Consider the following 21,742-nt stretch of genomic DNA (forward strand, 5'->3'; position numbering starts at 1 on the left):
GTGTTAAAAGAAAGTGGATTAGACCAGTTAGCCTATAGCTAGCCTGTAACTGTTTGCGTCCTGTTTCTTGTGCTTTTTTACTGAGGGCAATCATATTGATCATTGATATCAATTGCAACACCCAGAGGAATAAAAATCAATTTTACAAAATAGGGGAATGCCGCGATCGGTGGACTTTGACCTACACACGCAGTAGCCGGCGTCATGAGACTCTAATCATGTATATAATGAGCACTGCATTAATCAGCGTCTCCGTGGCACACATAGAAAAGGCAGCGCTGTGCTATATAGCACTTTAAGAATTGCATCGCCGGTTCGAAACTGGCCTGATGCACCGTCCGCCCGTTATTTCAGCGGTCTCCGCGTTATTTTTGCAGCGGCATCGCGTTCCCGATCGCCCAGCGACATCTTATTAAGCCAAGAGCCTGACTGTTTGTAACTGTTTGCGTCCTGTTTCTTGTGCTTTTTTACTGAGGGCAATCATATTGATCAATGATATCAATTGCAACACCCAGAGGAATAAAAATCAATTTTACAAAATAGGGAATGCCGCGATCGGTGGACTTTGACCTACACACGCAGTAGCCGGCGTCATGAGACTCTAATCATGTATATAATGAGCACTGCATTAATCAGCGTCTCCGTGGCACACATAGAAAAGGCAGCGCTGTGCTATATAGCACTTTAAGAATTGCATCGCCGGTTCGAAACTGGCCTGATGCACCGTCCGCCGTTGCGGCCGTTTCCGCGGTCTCACGTTATTTTACGCGACGCCGCCCTCTGGTCATCGCGTTCCCGATCGCCCGCGACATCTTATTAAGCCAAGAGCCTGACTGTTTGTAACTGTTTGCGTCCTGTTTCTTGTGCTTTTTTACTGAGGGCAATCATATTGATCAATGATATCAATTGCAACACCCAGAGGAATAAAAATCAATTTTACAAAATAGGGGAATGCCGCGATCGGCGGACTTTGACCTACACACGCAGTAGCCGGCGTCACGAGACTCTAATCATGTATATAATGAGCACTGCATTAATCAGCGTCTCCGTGGCACACATAGAAAAGGCAGCGCTGTGCTATATAGCACTTTAAGAATTGCATCGCCGGTTCGAATCCGGCCTGATGCACCGTCCGCCGCTAAGGCCGTTTCCGCGGTCTCACGTTGTTTTAAGCGACGCCGCCCTCTGGTCATCGCGTTCCCGAACGCCCGCGACATCTTATTAAGCCAAGAGCCTATAGTTAAAAGGGAGATTTTCCAGTGTGCTTCCAATGAATGAGACTGAACTAGGCTAACAATGTCAGACTGGGTTATTGCAAGCACAGTGAAGAGCAGGGTATGTATCGCTTTTATCTAACTCCAGGGTAGGCCTATGGTAAATAAGATTAATTTTCAAAAGGTTGCCGTGTTGTTTTCAGTCTTCCCATTGAGACTACCTTTACATGCATAATATACATGACAACTGTAGCACCATCTACTGATGGACTTTTAAATACCATAAAAACAGTGATTCTTTTCACATGTTTAAATTTACTCCACAATCAAAAGAAAGCCTGTGATGGGAATGGAAAGCTGTTCACACCTCAAACCAAAGGTATTCTGATATTTTTGATATTGTGATTTTTTTCGAATTCAAAAATGTACAGTACCCTCCAGAATTTTTGTCACCTTTGGTAAAATTGACTAAAAACAGGTATAACAATTATCTTTTGGTAATTTATTGTAATCTCACAATGAAAACAATAAGGGAAAAGTTGAAGGGAAGCAAATATATTCTGAGAAAAAAGAGAATCTCATAAAGAAAGAAATATTTAGGTAACAAAAACACATCACACACAATTATTGGCACCCCTGCTTGTAATATATTTGACCAATGGCAATGGCAGAAGCTTGACTCAGTAAACCATTTTTGTTTTGATCTGGATGTTTGTTTTGGTTCATTGACCTGATGATGAAGGATCCAATCATGACCCACTTAATGTCTTGGCAGAAATTGAAAGATTTCTATTAACATTTTCAAAATGTTCCTGGGGTTCTTAATACCATGCACCCCCAAGGCCTTTGGGAATAAAAACAGCCCCACAATATCACTGCCCCTCCACCATAATTGTCATTATGCATTATGCAACTGTCATCACAATTTTCATTTAATCTGACAATAGACCACAATTTCAGACAAAGTCACATTCAGTAGCATTCAACTCCTGCCGCTTACATTTGTAAATGACAGGAACGACTTTTACCTGGCATGCCCTCTAAATAATGTATTAGCAGTGAGGTCACTTTTGGAGATTTGTTGGGAAACTTGGTGACCCCAAGATGATACCTTTTTCTGTAACTCTCCAACAGTGGTTCTTATGGAATGTTTTCCCTCTCTTCCCATCCTCCCTACTTTTTTTTATTGTTTTAACTGCAACTTCAACCAAGCACCTAGTTTTTATAGCCATTCCCTGACTTACAAATGTCAACACACATTCCTTCTATTTACATTTAGTGTATTCTCTTGTCTTTCCCATGTCGATTACTAGGGGATTTAGCATCTGTGTCATTTTATTTTCAGACCTTAGTGAAAAAGAAAATCATGAACTACTTCTGAAAGTTGAATACAAATAGGAAAATGCTTCTGTTACATTTTGTATATAAGATTTTCTATGGGTTACAATAATTGTGGGTGACGTGTTTTTGTTAAAAACATATATTTTTTTATGAGATTTTCCTTTTTCTCAGAATAAATTTCCTTTTTTTACGTTTGGATTTTCCTCATTGTTTCCATTGTGACATTAGGGCAGTTCCAGCGTTATGGATGTGACAATTGGACTCATATTGGTAAACAAAATGCCTTGGAGTGGGGGCAAAATTAGTATCAGTGAATTAATTTGCATAACTTTTAATGTAACCTCTGAATACTGAGAAATCCTCAAATTTATTCTAAGAATACAAGGCATTTTATCAGCATTATGGATGTGACATGAAATGGACACACTTTTGTGAGAGATTACAGGTTTTCTACAAACTCTGTGAATTTTAAAGGAAACTACCGAAACTATGATATATGTACCATGAAGGAGACTTGAATGAACACAAAAAAGTGTGTTTTTTGAAACTATCGTCATTTTAAGTAATGCATTATGTAGGAAAAACTGGCGTTATGGATGTGACGGTTTCACGTTATGGATGTGATGTGTCTGAACCAGTCCTCGACAAACTAAAACACATAAATAAGTAGTGAATTTTGATATGAAACAATTGAAATGGTAATTGTCATGAGATTTTCAATTGTCATGAAAAACTAGCGATGAAATTATTGCTTCCTCAGTGCCCACTAAGATCCACAGGAAGAATCAGGAAAACAAGTCATTTAAAATATAAAAAAGAAATGTATTTTTTTCTTTTACCGTCATCAATTTTGGTCAGTGATTCCCTGGTTACTGAAACACCAGGGAACATGAAACTTGGTGGCCACTCCCCTAAATAACTAGCCCCTACCTGAACCGTTGCACCCAAGATGACAAAATATTTATGGTATGTTAGTCTCAAGAGCCCGCATGGACCTAACCCATACCCACTCATTTGTGATTTGCACACATAAAGTACATGCACGCGCACGTGCACACACGCACATGCACACACACGCACACACACACACACACACACGCACGCACGCACAGTCGCACACATACAGACAGCCAAGCACACATAAACACATACAGACAGGCAAGCAAGCACACACACACACACACATGCACAAACCCCCACCCACATGAATGCAGACACATAAACACACACACACACATAAACACACAAACACAGGCACGCATACGCACATGCACACACACAGACACACACACACACACATCCTCTTATAAACAAAAGCAAACTCACATATGCACACACTCATTTACATGCACATGAGTTGCAGGAGTAGGAGATGGAGACAAATTGACAAGCGTGATTTATTTTTTGCGAAGAGAATATGCAGGACTAAGAGGCGGTCATATTTTGTACCGCTATGCGGTACATCTAGTTTATTGCTGCCCTTACTCATGTTACTCTGTGGGTATTAGCTACAGAGGACCTGACACTTCAAATGCTGTCATATCGCGTCACATTTAAAATTAAACTGTGTTAAGCAGACGTGAACGGCAGGCTGAACAGATCTGCAACACAAGGAGGTTGCTATGTTAACTCCAGCTGCAAAGTCAGCCATCTTCACCAGCTAACACGATAATCCAGTTACTGTACAACATTAGTATGACAGTTACAGGATGATAATCGCTCAGATTTTCGTTATTAGGCCACTTGAAAATAGGCTATGGCTAGGCTAATCACTGGAGGTATTTTAATATTATGTTTGTTTTGCTAATGGTTAGGCAGGCCTCCCTGTGGTTTTGATCAACCTAATAATCTTTGAAATGTCAGTTGTAAACACTAAGTTGAAATGCGTTGAAACTGACATGCCACCAGAACAGACGTTTTATCGGCTTTGAGGTATAATAAAGTCCCCAGTCTTGTAAATTCACATTATGTAACATCCATAACGTCACATCCATAACGCACTACCAAAAGGTTTTAAAAGTAAGAAAGGGGCACAATTTGGTCATCACACTTTACATTGATATAAATCAGCTTTGCACAGACACTATGGACATTGTCGCATCAACACTGTATATGTAGCATAAACTTTTCCTATAAAACGTTATGGATGTGACATGGCCATGGAACTTGCTGACTTAAAAACAAAATCCTTACAAATGTAAGGAGTTGTGCTCTTAAAGGCAAGCTGAGCATAGACATTGCTCTACCATTCCCTTGTCAATCTGGAATTTGTCAAATGACACAATTTGTTTGAACATTGGGTCCATTTATCCACATTTGAAATATGTATAATATTACCATGTAAAAAAGTTGTTTCTGTATGGTTGCACACCATATTTATGATGTAAAAAGAGTGTCATTCTCCATCAAATTCAATCAGATCAGTTACAAACAATAAAATATAGACCTAAATGAAGATTTTAACAACAGTTCTATTTGCGTATGCACAACTTTTTTTTTCCATGGTAAGGATGACCTTTGCATGGAATTGCCCATTACAAGAAATCACCAAAAGATTATTTTTTTATAGGCTACCTGTTTTTAGTCAACTTTAGCAGAGTTGCCAATAATTCTGGCAGGTACTGTATCATGGGTTATGTTTTTCACTCCGGATACTTGAATGGGGCCCCTTAGTCAAATAACACAGGTCATGCTATGTGTGATATTCATGCTTTGTAATTGGCATCTTTTTCACAGCAAGTTGGCTTAAATCTGTTGATGGTAATGGCATATTTGTAAATCCCAATCTGTCCATTTCTTTCCACAAAACTTTTTTATTTTTCAAATGTTTCTACCGGGAGGACATGCCCCCGGACCCCCATTGCTTACTGAGTTACAAACTTTCTGAGCTTGACTGGCCCAGTGGCTCATACTCCATCCATGCTTAATATAGCCTTTTGTGTGGGGTTGGGGCCCCATGTCGTGAGATATGTGCCCTTTTGTTTTTTCGCCCCTGTCCTTCAAAAAGTATAAGTCCGCCACTGATCAAAATACTTCAGTTAGCTAATTTGTCCGTACTGTTATAGCTAGTTCTGGCAGGTGTAACGGAAGAGGTCAGTCTTGTGTCATGTCACATGTCATGAAAATTGTATAGCTACTGTAAACTGATGCTAAGCTGATTTACCTAATTAGGTCCAGTTGTATTGGTATAGTTATTACACGTACAGATGCCCATATTTTTCTAGTTACATATACTAGATAACCAAAATATTTTACTTGATTCCCTATAAAGTATAAGAAGGAGTGGGGTACAGATGTGATGTTTTATTTTGTGTCTTACAATTATATACTAGCAAAAACAACCCAGGGGCTAAAGAAATCAATCAGATAGGGTTAAAGTATGCACAGCAAGACATGCACAGCAAGACAAGACTTGAAGGTCTCTATTCTTCTTCTTCACGTGTTATTAAAAATGTTCATAAAAAATATGCTTCCAATATATGATGGCCAAGCGGGACGTGCCTGCTGAGTTCTGGACACTTCTGGGATGCATAGGCTTCTCTCCAAGATCGAAACCTCAAGCCTTAAGTCATCCGCTTCACTCAGGATTCCTCCCCTGTGATGGCAACGCTGCTGCACAAGCCACTCTCCCTGGCCGAGGAGAATTGATTTTATTTTGGGTGCAGTTGCTCCGTAAAGCTCCTCTTCCTCTTGGTCTCTGGGAGAGTGCCCACATTCCAATGCTCTGAGGCGCTCATGGCTCTGTCTTGTCTCTATCTTACCCTGCTCTCCCCACCTGCCTGCATTCACAAGTGGCACTTATCACCTGTGTTTGTTACAAGTTTTAACTATATATATTATGTACTCTATAAAGGTGCCGCATCATTTGTAATGCCAGACACTTTACAGATTAAGTTAAATAATATAATATAATAATAATAAATAGAAGTAAATAACAATTAAACAAGTTTGAAGTGCAAAGAGGAAAGATATAAGAAGAGGTAAAGTAGTGGTACTGTACATATGCTACATAAGGGCCCTTGGAGCAATTCTAGGTACAGTAAAGTGCCTTGCTCAGAGGTACAATGGTGCTAGCTCCTGAGACTGAACTCTAAACCTTCTGGTGTTTCACTTGATAGGCCAGATCTCAAAAGACTAGAACCACCACAAATCCATGATTAGCTTACCTTGTGATAATATGAAGATTTAGCTAAAACACAGTTACAAGATCAACATTTTTAGCCTGTAGTTTTTGTCTTAGGAAAAATCGAACTTTTGTCGAAAGAGTATTGCCATTGTGCTTCCCCCCGTAACAACAGAACAACCTAACATCACAAGACTTTCTTCTCCTCTTTCTTTGTCAGTGTGACTTATTGTGCACATCCTCTGCATCTCACAACATGTGGAGGTACCCAGCCAGGCAGCTCTCTGTCCTCCTGATCCAGCCCTCTCTGTGATGCTTTGCCAGCGGTGTCAAACCTAAAGAACCAGGGATTAACATGCAGAGCCCTAGGTGTCCAATACCAATTGAAATACAGTACGCTCTCTGACCAGGTCAATATGAAATGACTAGATGTAATACAGAGTATATTCTAGCCATGTAACATCCAGTGGTCTGTTGGTAACTGGGTCTGTTTTGTCTACCCTTACTGACTTCCTGGTGTTTCTTTTCTGTTTCTGTCTTAGCGGCAGAAGACCAGGGCTACTTGGGCCAGCTTGTAAGAGTGGTCGTGGGACCGTCATGAATGAGCACCCCACCACCCAAGTGTTGCAACATTACAGCTTTTTGACTCAACTCACCTGAGACATCTGAGTCTGTAAAACCATCCTATTTGTCCCCTCATATCCGTCCTAGCTCCATGTCTATCTGACTGATGTCAGTGGGTTCTATTTTCTTGAAGGGCAGTGACAAATATTGGGGAAGGAGCAAAGTATCTTACCCATGAATTTAAGCCATTCTACTATATATTATAACATGGAAGCGTATTCTAGTTTACTACTTTTACTTAGCACAAGTTATTTCTGATAGCGTCATTTGTCTATCAAGTGATAAACTCTAATAATTAGAAATAGTTGGTTCTGGGTAACATTTCGTAGGATATATTTGTACAGGTAAGGCTCAATTTTATATATAAAAAGATAACAACAAGGTAGATCGCTAAAGTTACACTACACAGCTTATGAATTCTACCCAACATTGTACTCTCCTCATGGACTGAATGTTAAGGACTACCCGACCCTGCTTGACTAACTCCTTCATCCTTTCTACAGCTCAGGTTCTGTGGGTACATTATGTGTACAGTGTGCTATCTCCTCCATAATATGGGAAAATACTCTTAATTTGGCCATCAAAGGATAAGGCCTACTAGATTCAGCTTGCACTTTTCACCTCTGGGGGCACACAGCTTAACAAACAAAACCAGGGGATTTATTGTTTTTTGCCAGAGAATTCACTTTTTTTGTACAGCACAAAGTATTAATGCAGAAGTTTGTATTTATAATTTTTACCTTTTTTATGTAGCCCTTGTCCTTGGGCGGGTGGTAGAACTGGTCGCTGATTCTCAGCCAGTGCTGTCCTTCCAATAGGCATTATACAGATTGTGAGAGAGTAATGAATTACCATCTCCATTTCCATTCATTTCAATGGCCATTTCTAAACTAGGCAATTCAGCTCATGATACACCATGTACGATATGTGTGCAGGTGCAAATGTTTCATGGCGCTTAGCTCTAAACTTCAGATATGAGGACCTATACTGTACATGCTACATGTTTCTACACATGTTCAGTTAAAGGTTAAATTATTTGGCATATGTGTTTTTTCAAAGTGATTTACAAAATATTGATATTTAAATATTTAGATGTCCAGGGTATGGTGATGGAGTTGAGCAGGGGAGTCCCAGAGCCCCACCCTAAGACCTGTTTCAGTGGAATTAGCAGCATCCTTGGCAGAGAGGGTTGGAGCGGAGTATTCAAGGGCCTCTGGGCTTGGTGCCTCTGAGGCTGCTTTTATTGTACTCTCTGTTTTCATTGAGACACTCCCATCTTTTATAGCGAGGCAATATGGTGGAAATTATGGAAAAAGCCTACAGTTTGAAGAGAGACCAACAGATTCCTCACAAGATGGCAGTGAGGATAGGAGCAGGCTTCACTCAATGTGTATACTTTAAACTGGCCTGGATAGTTAGCGCATATATACGCATACACATATGCATAGTGCGGCCTCTCTCCTACTTTACATACTCACAAGATGGCAAACATCCCCGCTATGCCCAGGGGCGCAGCTACCCATTTTTTGAGGGGTATGCAACAACAAATTGGCGCCCCCCCAAAAAAAAAAAAAACAACAACAACTAAAGTAAAACAAAAGGCCAATAATGTATTACACATTATTATTTTTTCAGAAATTCTGCCGATTTGAACTTGAAGTATTGTTAAATGTCGCATTGTCACTTTAAGAGAGTCTAAACGGTTCTCATAACGTCCTTTTGCCAGCTGTTGCTCACAAAGGATAAGGCTGATCCAACTCTAGCCTTTGTTTGCGCCACATTGACAGCACAATATTAAGTTATTACAAGGAGTCTTCATTGTTAGGAAATGGAGACATGTAATGAGTTGTTGCTCGTGTGACATTTCTGTTTGCAGTTTGCCATTAAAAGTGCAGTATGAGCATGGTAGCCACCTAGCTATCTGAATGGAATAGGCTATGTTTCAATCGGCATATGCTTAGCAAACGCTAGTTAGTCTGTTAACATTAATATTTGCAAGCCTCCAAGCACAGACGTCACACTTTAAATCCTACCTGTTGTTTTTCACCATCCACTTATTTAACTACTGTCACCTTGACATGCCATCTCATTTTCCCTTTCTTTTTCTATTTTTAGCCCCCGACAGCTTTTTCGCTGTATCCATCTTTTTCCATAGACGAAAACTCACTACTCATAGGCCTACCTGCTCACTCAGCGCTTACGGCGCCCCCACTCCCTCTTCTATGTCAAACTTCTATGATGGAATCTTATGAGATAGGGCGCCTACTCTAGCCTGTTAGTCCTCTAAAATGTTATTTAACATTGAGGAAATGCAGAAATGATTTAGAAATGTACAACAGTAGCTACACATAGAAAATACCAAATATATTATTTTTTTTTTTTTTACCATCGCTTTGGCGCCCCCGTGGTGCCCCTATGCGCCGCATATAGCGCATACCCACTTTTTGCGCCACTGGCTATGCCAGAAGAGTTGTGTTCTAGAATAGTGGAGCTGTCCATGGTGCTGAAGAGAGTTTGGGTGGGATACAGCCCAATGACTGTAACCCTATATTGGTAGGCCTACAGCCCAGTGGCCTACTATTAATGCTACCACATCATAGTCAAATGGTTTCAAGGGGTTCAATGGTTTGAATAATTTCTAACCAATTACATGATACTGCCATCTAATATCAGAGTGGCTGTTGAAAAAGAAATAATCCTTTGTTGTGGTAAAAATAATAATAATAATAATAATCCCATAGATAAGGAAAATAGGGATCAAACGTTCGCTACTATCGCATTTAGTAGGAATAATGTTCTCAGACATGCTACAGAAATTCTGTGAAGAAACTTAACTGTGTTTAGCATGACTGAGACCAACCAATCAAAAATCCTAGTTAACACAGTCTAACACCTGGGAGAAGTGATGCTTTCCTTCTTGCAGGGACACTTAAGGACTGCCCCCCTCTCCTAGCATCCTGATGCTCTGCAGCATCTCTTCTTTTTTTCGTTTCTTTGTTGTGGGCATTTCCAGACACTCCCTAGCAAATAGAAGCACTTGCTGACACTCCCTAACAATTTGCTGAGAGTCATCAATTATGCAGGCTCGATGCACGGACCAGGAAGAAAGGTAGCGGATAGCGGCAACAATATGGCGACAACCGCAGTTTCTGACGCGTCTTTCCGGCATAGTTAACTGCGTGACATCTGTACTGGATCTTTCTACACCTGGAAAAAGTAAGTAGGCTGCGACGTTTTGCTGTTGTGGGCTCGAACAGCTTTCTGTGTGTTGGCTTGCCGCGGAGGACTGGCTCCGGTACCTGGACTCTATTGCCGCAGAGCGCAGAGCGGTCTCACGCGCTCAGCATCTTTTCTGCTTGCGGTCGAATGTAATGCGCGCGCCGGCCATTGGGAGAGAATACGCAGGTAATAACGTCCAAATGCTGGTGTTTTATTTGTGCTTGTTAGCTATGTACTCGTAAGGCTGCGTGGGAACATGAGAAAAAAAAGGTAAATTGGGGTGTTGGCCTTGCGTTCTGTTGGCTGGCATATCTGTGTCGAAATGTAGAATGTACGCAGATCGCGGGGCAGGGAAGTCCGAGCGTCAAACTTTAATGCGCCTGAATATTGTTCAGACACAGAGGGACGGAGTCATCCAAGAGAGCCATTATTTCTACCCACCATTCATTGTCTGCAGTTTTCCTCCACCCCCATCCAAAATTGTGCTATAAGACTTAGGCTGTAACTATGTTCCCCCACCCCACCCCGCCGTTCCCCACTGCTGCCTCTAGATCTGCACGGGCTCGCGGCTTCTTTTGTATGAGTTATTTTTCTTTCCGAGTAATTGGTCTGCTTTTTTGTTGTGTCACTTATTAAAATGACTGCTGCCAGCCGGAATATGAAAGGCGCCATTTAAGATGCCAGACGTCCAGTGTTGTTGGGACAGGGTCTGGCTGGGTTTGGCAGTCCCGTTGCGGAGTGCTGTAGCAGCACACTCAGGTACCGTGAGCGGGTGTGGCTTACCCATTTCATTGCCGTTTTAACTGTCTTATGAAAGAAACACACATACACACACGCGCAAAGCGGAAATATCGATAGCCTCGCCTGTCTGCACTGCAAACACACTGGCGCGTTTACCGTTAATGGAGCGGACGTTTGGGATTGACTGACTGACATTACCGTACCTCCCGCGGAAGCTCCACTGCAGTATTTTAGTATGGAGGTGAGGGCCCTGTCCAGGGCGGGCGCCTCGCTATAACCTGCTCTGTCTCGCTTGATTTTTCCTCTCCCTCTTATTTTCTCTCCCTTCTTATTTTATCTTTCTCTCTCGGTCTCTCACACACATTCACGCACACACACACAGGCGAACAGAGTGGTCCCCTGACACCGGAGTGCGCAAAACCGAGTAGACACGGGTTCCGTGGTCCAACGAGGACAGCGAGAGGGCAGTAGGAGAATAACTCGGGGACCGGGAGTAATTGTTGAAAGGCGATAAAGAAGTTCATTACGTGTTCCCACTCTGACATCGCTTCCACCCTCTCTCCTCACTTCATGGGACTGTAGGCCAGGACAAGGTGTACATGCATCCTGTGTGTGGGTGGGTGGGTGTGTGTTTGAGTGATCAATGGTCCATTTTGCCACTCAAAGTCGGTGAAAATTACGTTTTTTTTTGGCCCTCTTTGAATACATGAATGAACGGAATTTAGTCATAAGTCAAATCAATCTATTAGAGGCACCACTGAGACACTGTCAGTCTCATACACAACACACATTTTGCTGAAGTGAAAGTGGATGTGTCTTTTTATATAGTATACATAGGGAAAGCTCTGATGCATTACTCAAGTGTGAGAGGTGTGTGTGTGATGTTATGTGTATTATGCATTTTGATGGCTTTGAACCATCATCACGCATATTTCACAACACATCTGCACATTTATTTCAATGCTAATACCTACTGAAAGAAACTAAGATTATCATGTCTTCTGTAAAACATGCTAGAAGTAAGTGGTGCTATAGATATCAATCAATTTAATTTCAATTAATAGAACAAAATAGAACAGGACAGATAACAATGGAATTATATAGAATTCGTGTGAGTTCAAATGAATCGAATTGAGAGAGGAGCATGACAGCCGTTTACATATTAGAGTAAGATGGCCTGTTTCTCCTCCACATCGGTTACAATATAGCCTAACTATGCCCTGTGGAAACGGCTTAGCTGTGGTGCTCTGCTCTGTTCTGCTGTTCGGAGCTGTGGTGCTGAGCAGAGTAGAGAGGGCTTGGTCCCCGTGTTATTGCCCAGGCCCGGCGCTTTTCCTCCGGTCTGCGAGCTGGCCGGCGGCTGCGCTTCTGCGGATTGGCCCGTTGGACGGGACGGGACGGCCCATCTCGTTCTCCTCCACGCCGGCTCACCTTGAGGCAGCATTCGCCGCTGTGGCTCGCACGGGAAGGAGACTTGGAGGTCAGGCTCTGGTAGTCATGTTGTTTCTCCTCTCTCTGTCAGTGCAGCTGCAGGCGTGAGCCGCGCACCAAAGGAATGCCTTGTCACACACTCTCGTTCCTGTATTTATCTTTAAAATAGGATTCAATGCAGCTCAATCAAACAGAGCCGTGGTTGTGGATGCACTCTTAGGCTTCTCTTATTTGATTAGCTTTAGATGTTATGTGTGTGTGTGTGTGTGTGTGTGTGTGTGGGAGCGGTGGGCTTTGACAGGGCATGCTGTGTGGAGAGACAGGCATTGCTATCGTAGGATGATTTACAGGAGGGATCGGTATATTTTCTCTCTCGGGATGCACCACTCGAGCTTCACACTCAAGATGGTTGGCCAATCTGTAATCGAGAACCATTAGTGGGATTATACAGCACTGGCCCGCATTCCCTGGCCCTTACTGGAAATGACCACCCCTCTGAGCATTATGAATGACTGTGAATGACTCCTGTGACCTAGGAACGACTCCTCCCGTGATTCAGGGTGGCTGTGCAGCAAATTGTACACGGTGATTTGAGTGCAACTGATGATTCAGCTTTAGTCATGTGACAACATGCGTCTGCATGGCAGGCAGATGGATGGACCACTACCGTAATTATCTGTCTGACCTCCATGCACTTGTCTGTTCACACACTCGATTGAATGGCTAATTAGCTATTAAAGTTCATACATAGAGTTGTTTTTTTCTATAGTATCAAATTCAAACTAGCAACCTGTTCCTAAAACTCAAATTTGTATAACATCATAGGCCTACTTTATGTTACATTTGTTTTTATTTTTGACACAGCTAGAAATACCTCAGTCTCACAATAATAGCATGCTTCTCTCTCTGAGAGAGGGAAAGTGTCAGGAATCAGCTCCTTCTAGAAAAATATATGACGAGCTGCTTGACAGCTTAAATATTATATGTACAGTATGTAAGGTTTGAACTGTAGTTGTTATTTGTTATGGCCATACAAAAAGGATGGTAAGAATAACTCAAGAATTGTCTTTAATAATAAATCACTTAAACCTTTCAAATTTAGCATTTCATGAGACTGCACTAAAAGGAAAACATTTTTTTTTTTTTTTTTTTTTTTTTTTTTTTTTTTTCAAATTTTGCTTTTTAAAGAACATTCACTATGAAATGTAAAACCAATAGTGAGGTGCTGCAGTGATTGTTTAAAGGATGCAGGGCATACTAGCAGATGCCTATGCCACATTATTAGGTTGGATTTGACAAAGCAATATTTCAAACTTTAGAGTTTAGAACAGTTTAAACCATCCCCTCAATGATTCTGTTGGACTAGGCATAATTTGCAACTAGTAGATAGGTTTGATGTCTTTTAACTTTGAATTCCAAAATGCTCTAGCCTGTTAAATATGTTTTGTTTTGAATTAGTGCTGACCATTATAAGTAGGGGGAGTCAACAACTCTCATCTGCTTATCACAACAGTAACCAGACATAATTATCCTCCATTGGCTATGGAAAGGATTAACTACCAACTATTAAGTAATAAGCACATTTCAAATTTAAGTTCAGATTTATAGTGTTTTACCTAAGCACAAGTTCAGTCCTTGGCTAAAAGGAATACTTATGAATAATACATTGTCAATATCAATTTTGAAAGTCTGCTGTGTGTTTCATGTTTTTATTTTACTCTATATCATAACTCTTTTAACTAGCCATCAGATTTGCTACTTTTGTTATTTTCATTTCATGCTTTGTTGCTCTTTGTTCTTTATTCATTTTCACATTTCAGTTTGTCCTCCTTTGTGAAGCTGCTTTGAAAAGTTAAATTGTGAAAGATGGCATAAAATTATCTTAAAAACTATTCCTGCTTTTTTCATTTGTAGCTGAAATGACAGGATGATTTGGTGTGATGTGTGCTACAGTGGCAATGCCCATGGTGTGTGTGGCTGTGTGGGTCTGTTTTCTGTCAGTCAGTGCACATTTTTATTTTCTTTTAAAGATTGTATATTTAGGATTTGTAGTTAAACATTTTCTAAAAAAAATGACCTAGAAATAGCAAAAGAATATGAAGAAACAACCATTTTGTCTTTTTTCTTTCAGAGTGTCTTTGCTCTGTGTTGCCCAGATATCCACTGAAATTAGCATGCTACCCAGCTAGCTTCATAAGACAATGCATTTTGTAGCAAATAAGGTTTTGTTTTCTTAAACACATATTGCTTCACAACCTGACACAAATGCAGACGTGTGTAAAGCTTCATAGTCCCTTCAGATGCTGGGTCCGGCTGCTTGGAATTTGTTTCTGTGTTTGGGGACTTCAGCTTCAGTATTGCAGTGCTGACAAATTTGACCATGGTTTTCTGCTTTCAGGGCACCACAAACAGTGAAAGTATTGTTGCTGTCGATGCAAAACCTCACATCTCAGAAAGCAAGTTTTCAGGAAGAGGCCTGAAATAACGTTACAAATGTAATTTACAATTAATGTATGTTGACACACTAGATGCTGTTTTGCAATTGCAATTTTTTTTAAAGATTCATGAAAGCTGTGCTTTCATTTGGAATCGCCCTTTTTAAATAATTTTAGTGTGTTTTTTTATTAGTGCACCATATACAGTAGGGCTCTCTTTTTTCTGGCCATGCAGATTTTCTGACTGGCATTTCTAGATAAACAGTCAGTGTTTGTCAGCAAAGACCATTCAATATTATTGCAGACCTCCATACTTTCTGACCATTAGATCAGACAGGAAATAGTTTGAACGGTACACTGGGTACACTGGTATGTTTAGAATGTTGTAGAATGAGGGTTCAGATGGAATTTTAAAATCTGTTTCTTGATGAATGCAATAGAATGTTCCAAGCTTACCGGCTGAAGGGTGGCTGTCCATTCAGCCTTTGGCATGCATTTTCCCCCTCCCCTTTGTAGAGCTCCAACCATAGTGACTCAGGGTGTAGCAGTAGCTATGTGAATCAACGCCAGAAATGTAATCTATGATGTTTTGTGGCCTAAGTTAATGAAGCACTTAAATCACTCTTAGGTTGAGTCTGAGAGCAGGGAAAAGTGAGGGTAGACCGGAAAAAGGTCTGGCTCTGGGGTGATGTGGGTCTTCTCTCTCTCTCTCTCTCTCTCTCTCTCTCTCTCTCTCGTTCTTGTGGGACAGAGGTGACTGGTATGTTTGTGTATGTGTGTTACTTTGGGGTAGACTGATATAGTGTGTGTGTGTGTGTGTGTGTGTGTGTGTGTGTGTGTGTGTGTGTGTGTGTGTGTCATCAGAGCATGTGAGAGTGTGAGAGGAGAAGCGCTGGGCTGAGGTGGAGTGTTGTTAGTTTCAGCAGCGAGATGGGGCCATGTTTGGTAATGATGTCTCCTCTAACCTAGCCTACCCTGCACCTCTCCTCCCGCTCTACTGAGAGGACAAATGTGCTGCTTTTTGCCTTTTTGGGTTGCAGCGGAATAGCAGCAAATGCTTGGGTCACGTAATTTTATATTTTAACATTCTCAATTAGAATATAGTCAGCGGATGTGCCAGCACCATAGGTCAATCACACAAGCGCAATCCTTGTCCACAGACAGACTGCTTGAGCTCAGGGTGACACAAGAAAAAAGGTTTCTCTACAAAACCACACATTTGCCTTTTATTCCACTAAGCAGAAGCCATACATGGGTATGTACATGGGTGGAGCGTTAGTTTAGGTATGGAACAGATGTACACGTACACACTGTGCAATTGTTGAACTCATCCAGCACCACACACCATACACATAGTCTACCAGTCTATTTTTTTTATCAGTCATTATATGTGTCTGTTAAATAGTTTGTCAGTGGTATTGAGAAGTACATAAATATAAATACACATTAATTGGTCCAGTGGCTCAAATTGGAATTGAAACTATGTGTATAAATATCAGGTAGATCATTTATTGCTTTCAATACAAAAACAACAAAGGAAAAAACATGCACCTCTAGGAGTAACTGGTTTAATTTCCCCTAAACACGGAAACAGAGGCATAAATATTCATGTCAGTGGGCAGAGCAGTCTTCCCCAGCATACCTGGGGAAAGCGCAGCGGTGTGAGCAGCAGACACAGGCATAATCAGATTGATCTGGTCAAACCCACATTAGATTTAGCTTCTGCTGACTGGCCACTGGGAAAATCTGTGCTGAGTGTGTGTGTGTGTGTGTGTGTGTGTGTGTGTGTGTGTGTGTGTGTGTGCTCCTGTTTCTCTGGCAGCCAGCACAGAGCCGACTGGCCAGCGCGTCACTGCAGCTAAAGCGTACAGCCTCACCGAGGCCAAGGGCTTTTATGACATAAGACAGGGCATGAGCCTGTACACTCGTCTACTGGACAGAGACAAGGAAACAGGTTGCAATGAAAAGCCTGTTTAAAATAAACAAAGTCAGGAATGTTGTTTGGTGTTTGATTTAATTTAATTCTGAATGAGGCCAAGGGCTTTTATGACATAAGACAGGACATGAGCCTGTACACTTGTCTACTGGACAGAGACAAGGAAGCAAGGGTGGGTTGAAAAGAAAAGCCTGTTAAAATGTAAATATACAAAGTCAGGAATGTTGTTTTCTTTTCTAGAACCCATTGTGTTTGAATGGTTTGATTTTTATTACATTGTTTTTAATAACATTTAATTCTGAATGAAAAGTCAAAGTTCTTGTCAGGGCAGATTTTCATTATTATTGTTGTTTATTTTTGCCATTGTTTGCCATTTTTGCCATTGTTGACACAGTGAAGAGCCAGTGTTGTTGCCATAGGAGGTAAAGGACTCAAAAGGCACAGTATGGTACTGAGTAGGCACAGTATGGTACTGGGTAGGCACAGTATGGTACTGGGTAGGTAGGCACAGTATGGTAATGGGTAGGCACAGTATGGTACTGAGTAGGCACAGTATTGTACTGGGTAGGCACAGTATGGTACTGGGTAGGTAGGCACAGTATGGTACTGGGTAGGTAGGCACAGTATGGTACTGGGTAGTGCAGTGTGTGTGTGTGTGTGTGTGTGCGTGTGTGTGTGCATAGGTTGAGCTGGACACATGCATACACTTTCTTCATTCTTCAGTATGTGTAGGCACTTTGGGAGCGGAATGTATACAGTAGATGTGCACGTGTGGATCAATGTCACTAGACAGTTAGCCTTCTTTTCTCATAGTGCGCAATGTTTGCTACATTAAAAACCGACACAAGCTGGTGGAGGGTGAAACTGATGCTTTGGAAGAAGAGACAATTTACATGGCGAAGACAAGGGGCCTACAACCTCTTGTCAGACGAACTGATTTAACAAACATGGCAAAACCATGCAACATACAGTTTTCTGGTTTGAAAATTATACTGAGTTAATTGTAAATTAATGAAAAGGTTGGTGGCTGGTGGAGATATAGGGTAGTTTATGTCCTGGGTGGGATGTTTAGGACAAGATGATGTATCATATGTAAGAACAGGGAAGCATAGTGTGGTCTGAAAGATATATTGATTCATTTATGAAGCAGGGCGGTGGCTACAGTATAGCTGATGTAGGTTGTGGTCAGGACCAGCAGTCTCTCCTCAACAAACGGACATTACAAGGGGAGCCGCAACAGTAGTGTTGGTGTTTTGCATCTCAGGCAGGCTGGTGCCTGTGAAGTACCATGTTCAAGGCCTTTCAGTCACCTCTGCCCTCCCCACACGTTCTCATACATGCCCACCCAGGGGGAGCTGTAGTGCACTGGTGGCATTGGCATCCTGCACCACATATGGGTCCAGTGCCCGCGGGTACCCTGGTGGAGTACGGCCTGAGGTCATTTCTCAAACCCACTCCTAATCCCTCTCTCTCTCACCCTCTCTGAGCTGCCTCCTCCCTGTCTAAAAATAAACTAAAAAAAGAAACTGACAAGATCGACTAGATCTTGGTTTATATCTAGTTTTAAATGGTGGTAAGTCAGCCTTTGATATGCTTTAAAGTTATTTGGTCTTCAGACAAAGACTGAGAACCCTGCTTGACTTTGTTTATATTGATAAGATTACTGATTTTGAGGATTTGTCAAGTCAACCTTTAATGTATTATTTTGTTCCTTGAATCCTAAGGTTTAGATCAGATTATATTTCATGCATAAATCCAGTAATTTGATTCAGTTGACCAGGTTACTATACCAGGTTACAAGTTATGCTGCAGGTTACTTTATGTTTTAATATGTTAGCACAGCCTGTCATAGCCTAACTTGTAAAGTGTAAAACAATCTGATTGGAAGATTACATCCAGCAACAAAAAATTACAGTTCTTTCAAATATGCAGAACAGACTATGTATGTATGTGTTTGCATACTGTATGTGTTTGTTAACTAGCAGCAATATAGCCATGAACACTATTATATTGTATAGGGTGCAGTTACAAACTAATTTCTTTGCTACAATGCACTGTGTTAAATCCCATATTCAACCTTGATTTAGTTTGATTTGATTTTAAAAAGTAAATTATTACCAATAGCATTTATCCTAAAGTCATAGATGATGCAATGTCTTAACAAGCTTGCAGCATCTGGTCTCTGCTATAATGATCAGCAGTTTGCATAATACCTCATATTCCACTACGAATAATGACCTGTACTGTATGTACCCCCTGTTGATCTATTACTGTTGTTGTTATAGTGATTATATTTCTAAAGATTATCCTGGTAGGTTGTATGACTTGGATCAATCAAACTACATCATTACTCAGACAGGGCTCGACACACAGGCCAGGTTTTCTCCTCAGTGCGTGACATATTTCTATATTGCACAATATTATATGGTATTACATGACCAGAATTTTCATTTATATATATTTGAACACTTGACCTATATATCAGCCATGTTGACGCATATATTCACAAATGATTATGTGTGTTGGTTTTGAACAGAGGATTGCTTTTCAGCTGGTGTATTTTGTAAGATCTCATTCTGCTTTGTCTTTCCCCCCCCCCTCCCTCTCTCTCTCTCTCTCTCTCTCTCTCCCTCTCTCTCTCTCTCTCTCTCTCTCTCTCTCTCTCTCTCTCTCTCTCTATGCTGGTGGGGAGTTTGATTTCCAGTTGTCCTGAATCCAACTAAATGTCTTTGATCTCTAATATAGTAACTTTAACCAATCTCTCCCTCCTCTCTCTCTCTCTTACTCTCTCTTTCTCTCTCTCTCTCTTCTCCATCCCTATGTGATGCATAGATCTTAATGGATTATAAATAGAGTGCTCCACGCTGCAGGATGCGAAGATGGCCGCCCCCCTGTTTGCAACTCCAGGACCTGACAGTTTCAAGTACTTCACGCCCGAGAGTCTCATTAACATCGAAAAGCGCATTGAGGAAGAGCGCAAGAAGAAGCCTGTCAAGCCACGCTCGGACAGCAGTCACCGCGATGAAACGGAGGACGATGGGCCAAAGCCCAACCGTGACCTGGAGGCAGGCAAGAGCCTGCCTTTCATCTACGGGGACATCCCCCCAGGCATGACGGCCACACCGCTGGAAGACCTGGATCCCTATTACCAGACCATGAAAGTGAGTAGAGTGGACGGGTCAGAGGTCAAGAGGTTCAAGGTCAAGCCTGGTGGATAGGGAGGGGAGGGGAGTGATGTTTGCAGGTGCAGGGATAGATGGAACAAATGCGGCTGGTGGAGATGGCTTTTTGTCACCCAGGGTATCTGATATGTACACACACACACACACACACACACACATACACGTATACATGTACACAGAGACTCTCTCTCTCTCTCTCTCTCTCTCTCTCTCACACACACACACACACAAACACACACTGTTCTACAGCTTTCAATATAATTGCACTCTGCATCAGGACATCCAAGGTCTGTGATGTCCTTTAATCACACCCGCTCAGAGAGATAAGGCTCTTTTAAGCGGCTCTTTGGGGCTAAACACTGCTGCTGATGGTATGAATCTTTAACATAATGCTTACCTGCTCTGCCTCTGCAGAGCTGTGATAGTGTGTCAGGGCTACAGTTTTACTCAATGGAATACGTGGCAATGTTATAATAAAAAAATCTCAAATGTTATCAAATATAATAATATCTACATGTAGCTCAGAGATGTGTTCGCGTTTGCTGTGATTTCTCTGTAAATGTTTGCGAACACTTGCAAACCTTTTGAGGAGGTACTGTAGTTCTCAGCGAACATACAGGGGAGCTGGGCAAAGGGTTTCCGTTGAAATAGAATGTTAACACAAAATTGTTGAAATTGAACTGTCACTGTGTGCCATTAACTTTGCAATGCACAGACCAATTTTGATATATAGTCCACTATATATACAACACAGTGTTTAGATGCCATTTCTAATCACCTGAACATTGCTGTGCTCAAGTTCATGTTGAATTTGTAGAACAGTGTTTGTGCTAACTGCAGTGTTAAATTAAGTGTGAATTACAGGTCCTCTTAGAGTCATCTCTGTCGACTCTGCTGCAGAAGGCCAGTCTGTCATTAGCGGAAGCCTGTAATGCCAGATTTTGGCAGCGGAAGCCCAGACTACGGTGACAGTAGTGGTCATCCTTACCCACCCCCCACCAGTGGCAGCCCAAGCTACTGTGACACTGGTGGGCAGCCGTGCCAACCTTTGGCAGCACAGGCTCAGGTTACTGTGGCGTCTCTGTCTGCCGTTGGCATCAGTAGTCTGTCCTCTGCCTGTGGTGGTCTGCCTGTGGCTCTGTCCATCATTGGCCAGTGGTTATTGTGACACTGTGCTGCCTGCTGACTGAGTGCCATGGATATGTACTAGGACATCAGGATGCATTAATACATTAAGACATGTTGAGGTTCCAATGAACATGCAATTAGAATTTCCTTAGGTTCCAAAGAACATGCAATTAGAATTTCCTTAGGTTCTAATGAACATTCAATTAGAATTTCCTTAGGTTCTAATGAACATGCAATTAGAATTTCTTTAGGTTCCAAAGAACATGCAATTAGAATTTCCTTAGGTTCCAAAGAACATGCATTAGGACTCCCGGTAACACTTTCTATGAAGGTCATTGTTGTAATGACTTATGCATGATATAAAGTGA

At 41.6% G+C, this 21,742-nt stretch overlaps 1 protein-coding gene across 1 annotated transcript in view; it reads left to right on the forward strand.

Annotated features, from left to right (window-relative positions):
• The first annotated feature begins 10,378 nt into the window (after positions 1 to 10,378).
• Positions 10,379 to 21,742, forward strand: part of scn8ab (sodium channel, voltage gated, type VIII, alpha subunit b) — a 43,927-nt gene continuing 32,563 nt past the window's right edge. The window contains 2 exon segments of the mRNA XM_048254743.1: positions 10,379 to 10,518; positions 19,897 to 20,225. Of these exon segments, the coding sequence (XP_048110700.1) occupies positions 19,944 to 20,225 (282 nt within the window). The 5' untranslated portion in view covers positions 10,379 to 10,518; positions 19,897 to 19,943.

The sequence above is a fragment of the Alosa alosa genome, chromosome 10, assembly GCF_017589495.1.
Source record: "Alosa alosa isolate M-15738 ecotype Scorff River chromosome 10, AALO_Geno_1.1, whole genome shotgun sequence".
Classification (NCBI taxonomy): domain Eukaryota; kingdom Metazoa; phylum Chordata; class Actinopteri; order Clupeiformes; family Clupeidae; genus Alosa; species Alosa alosa.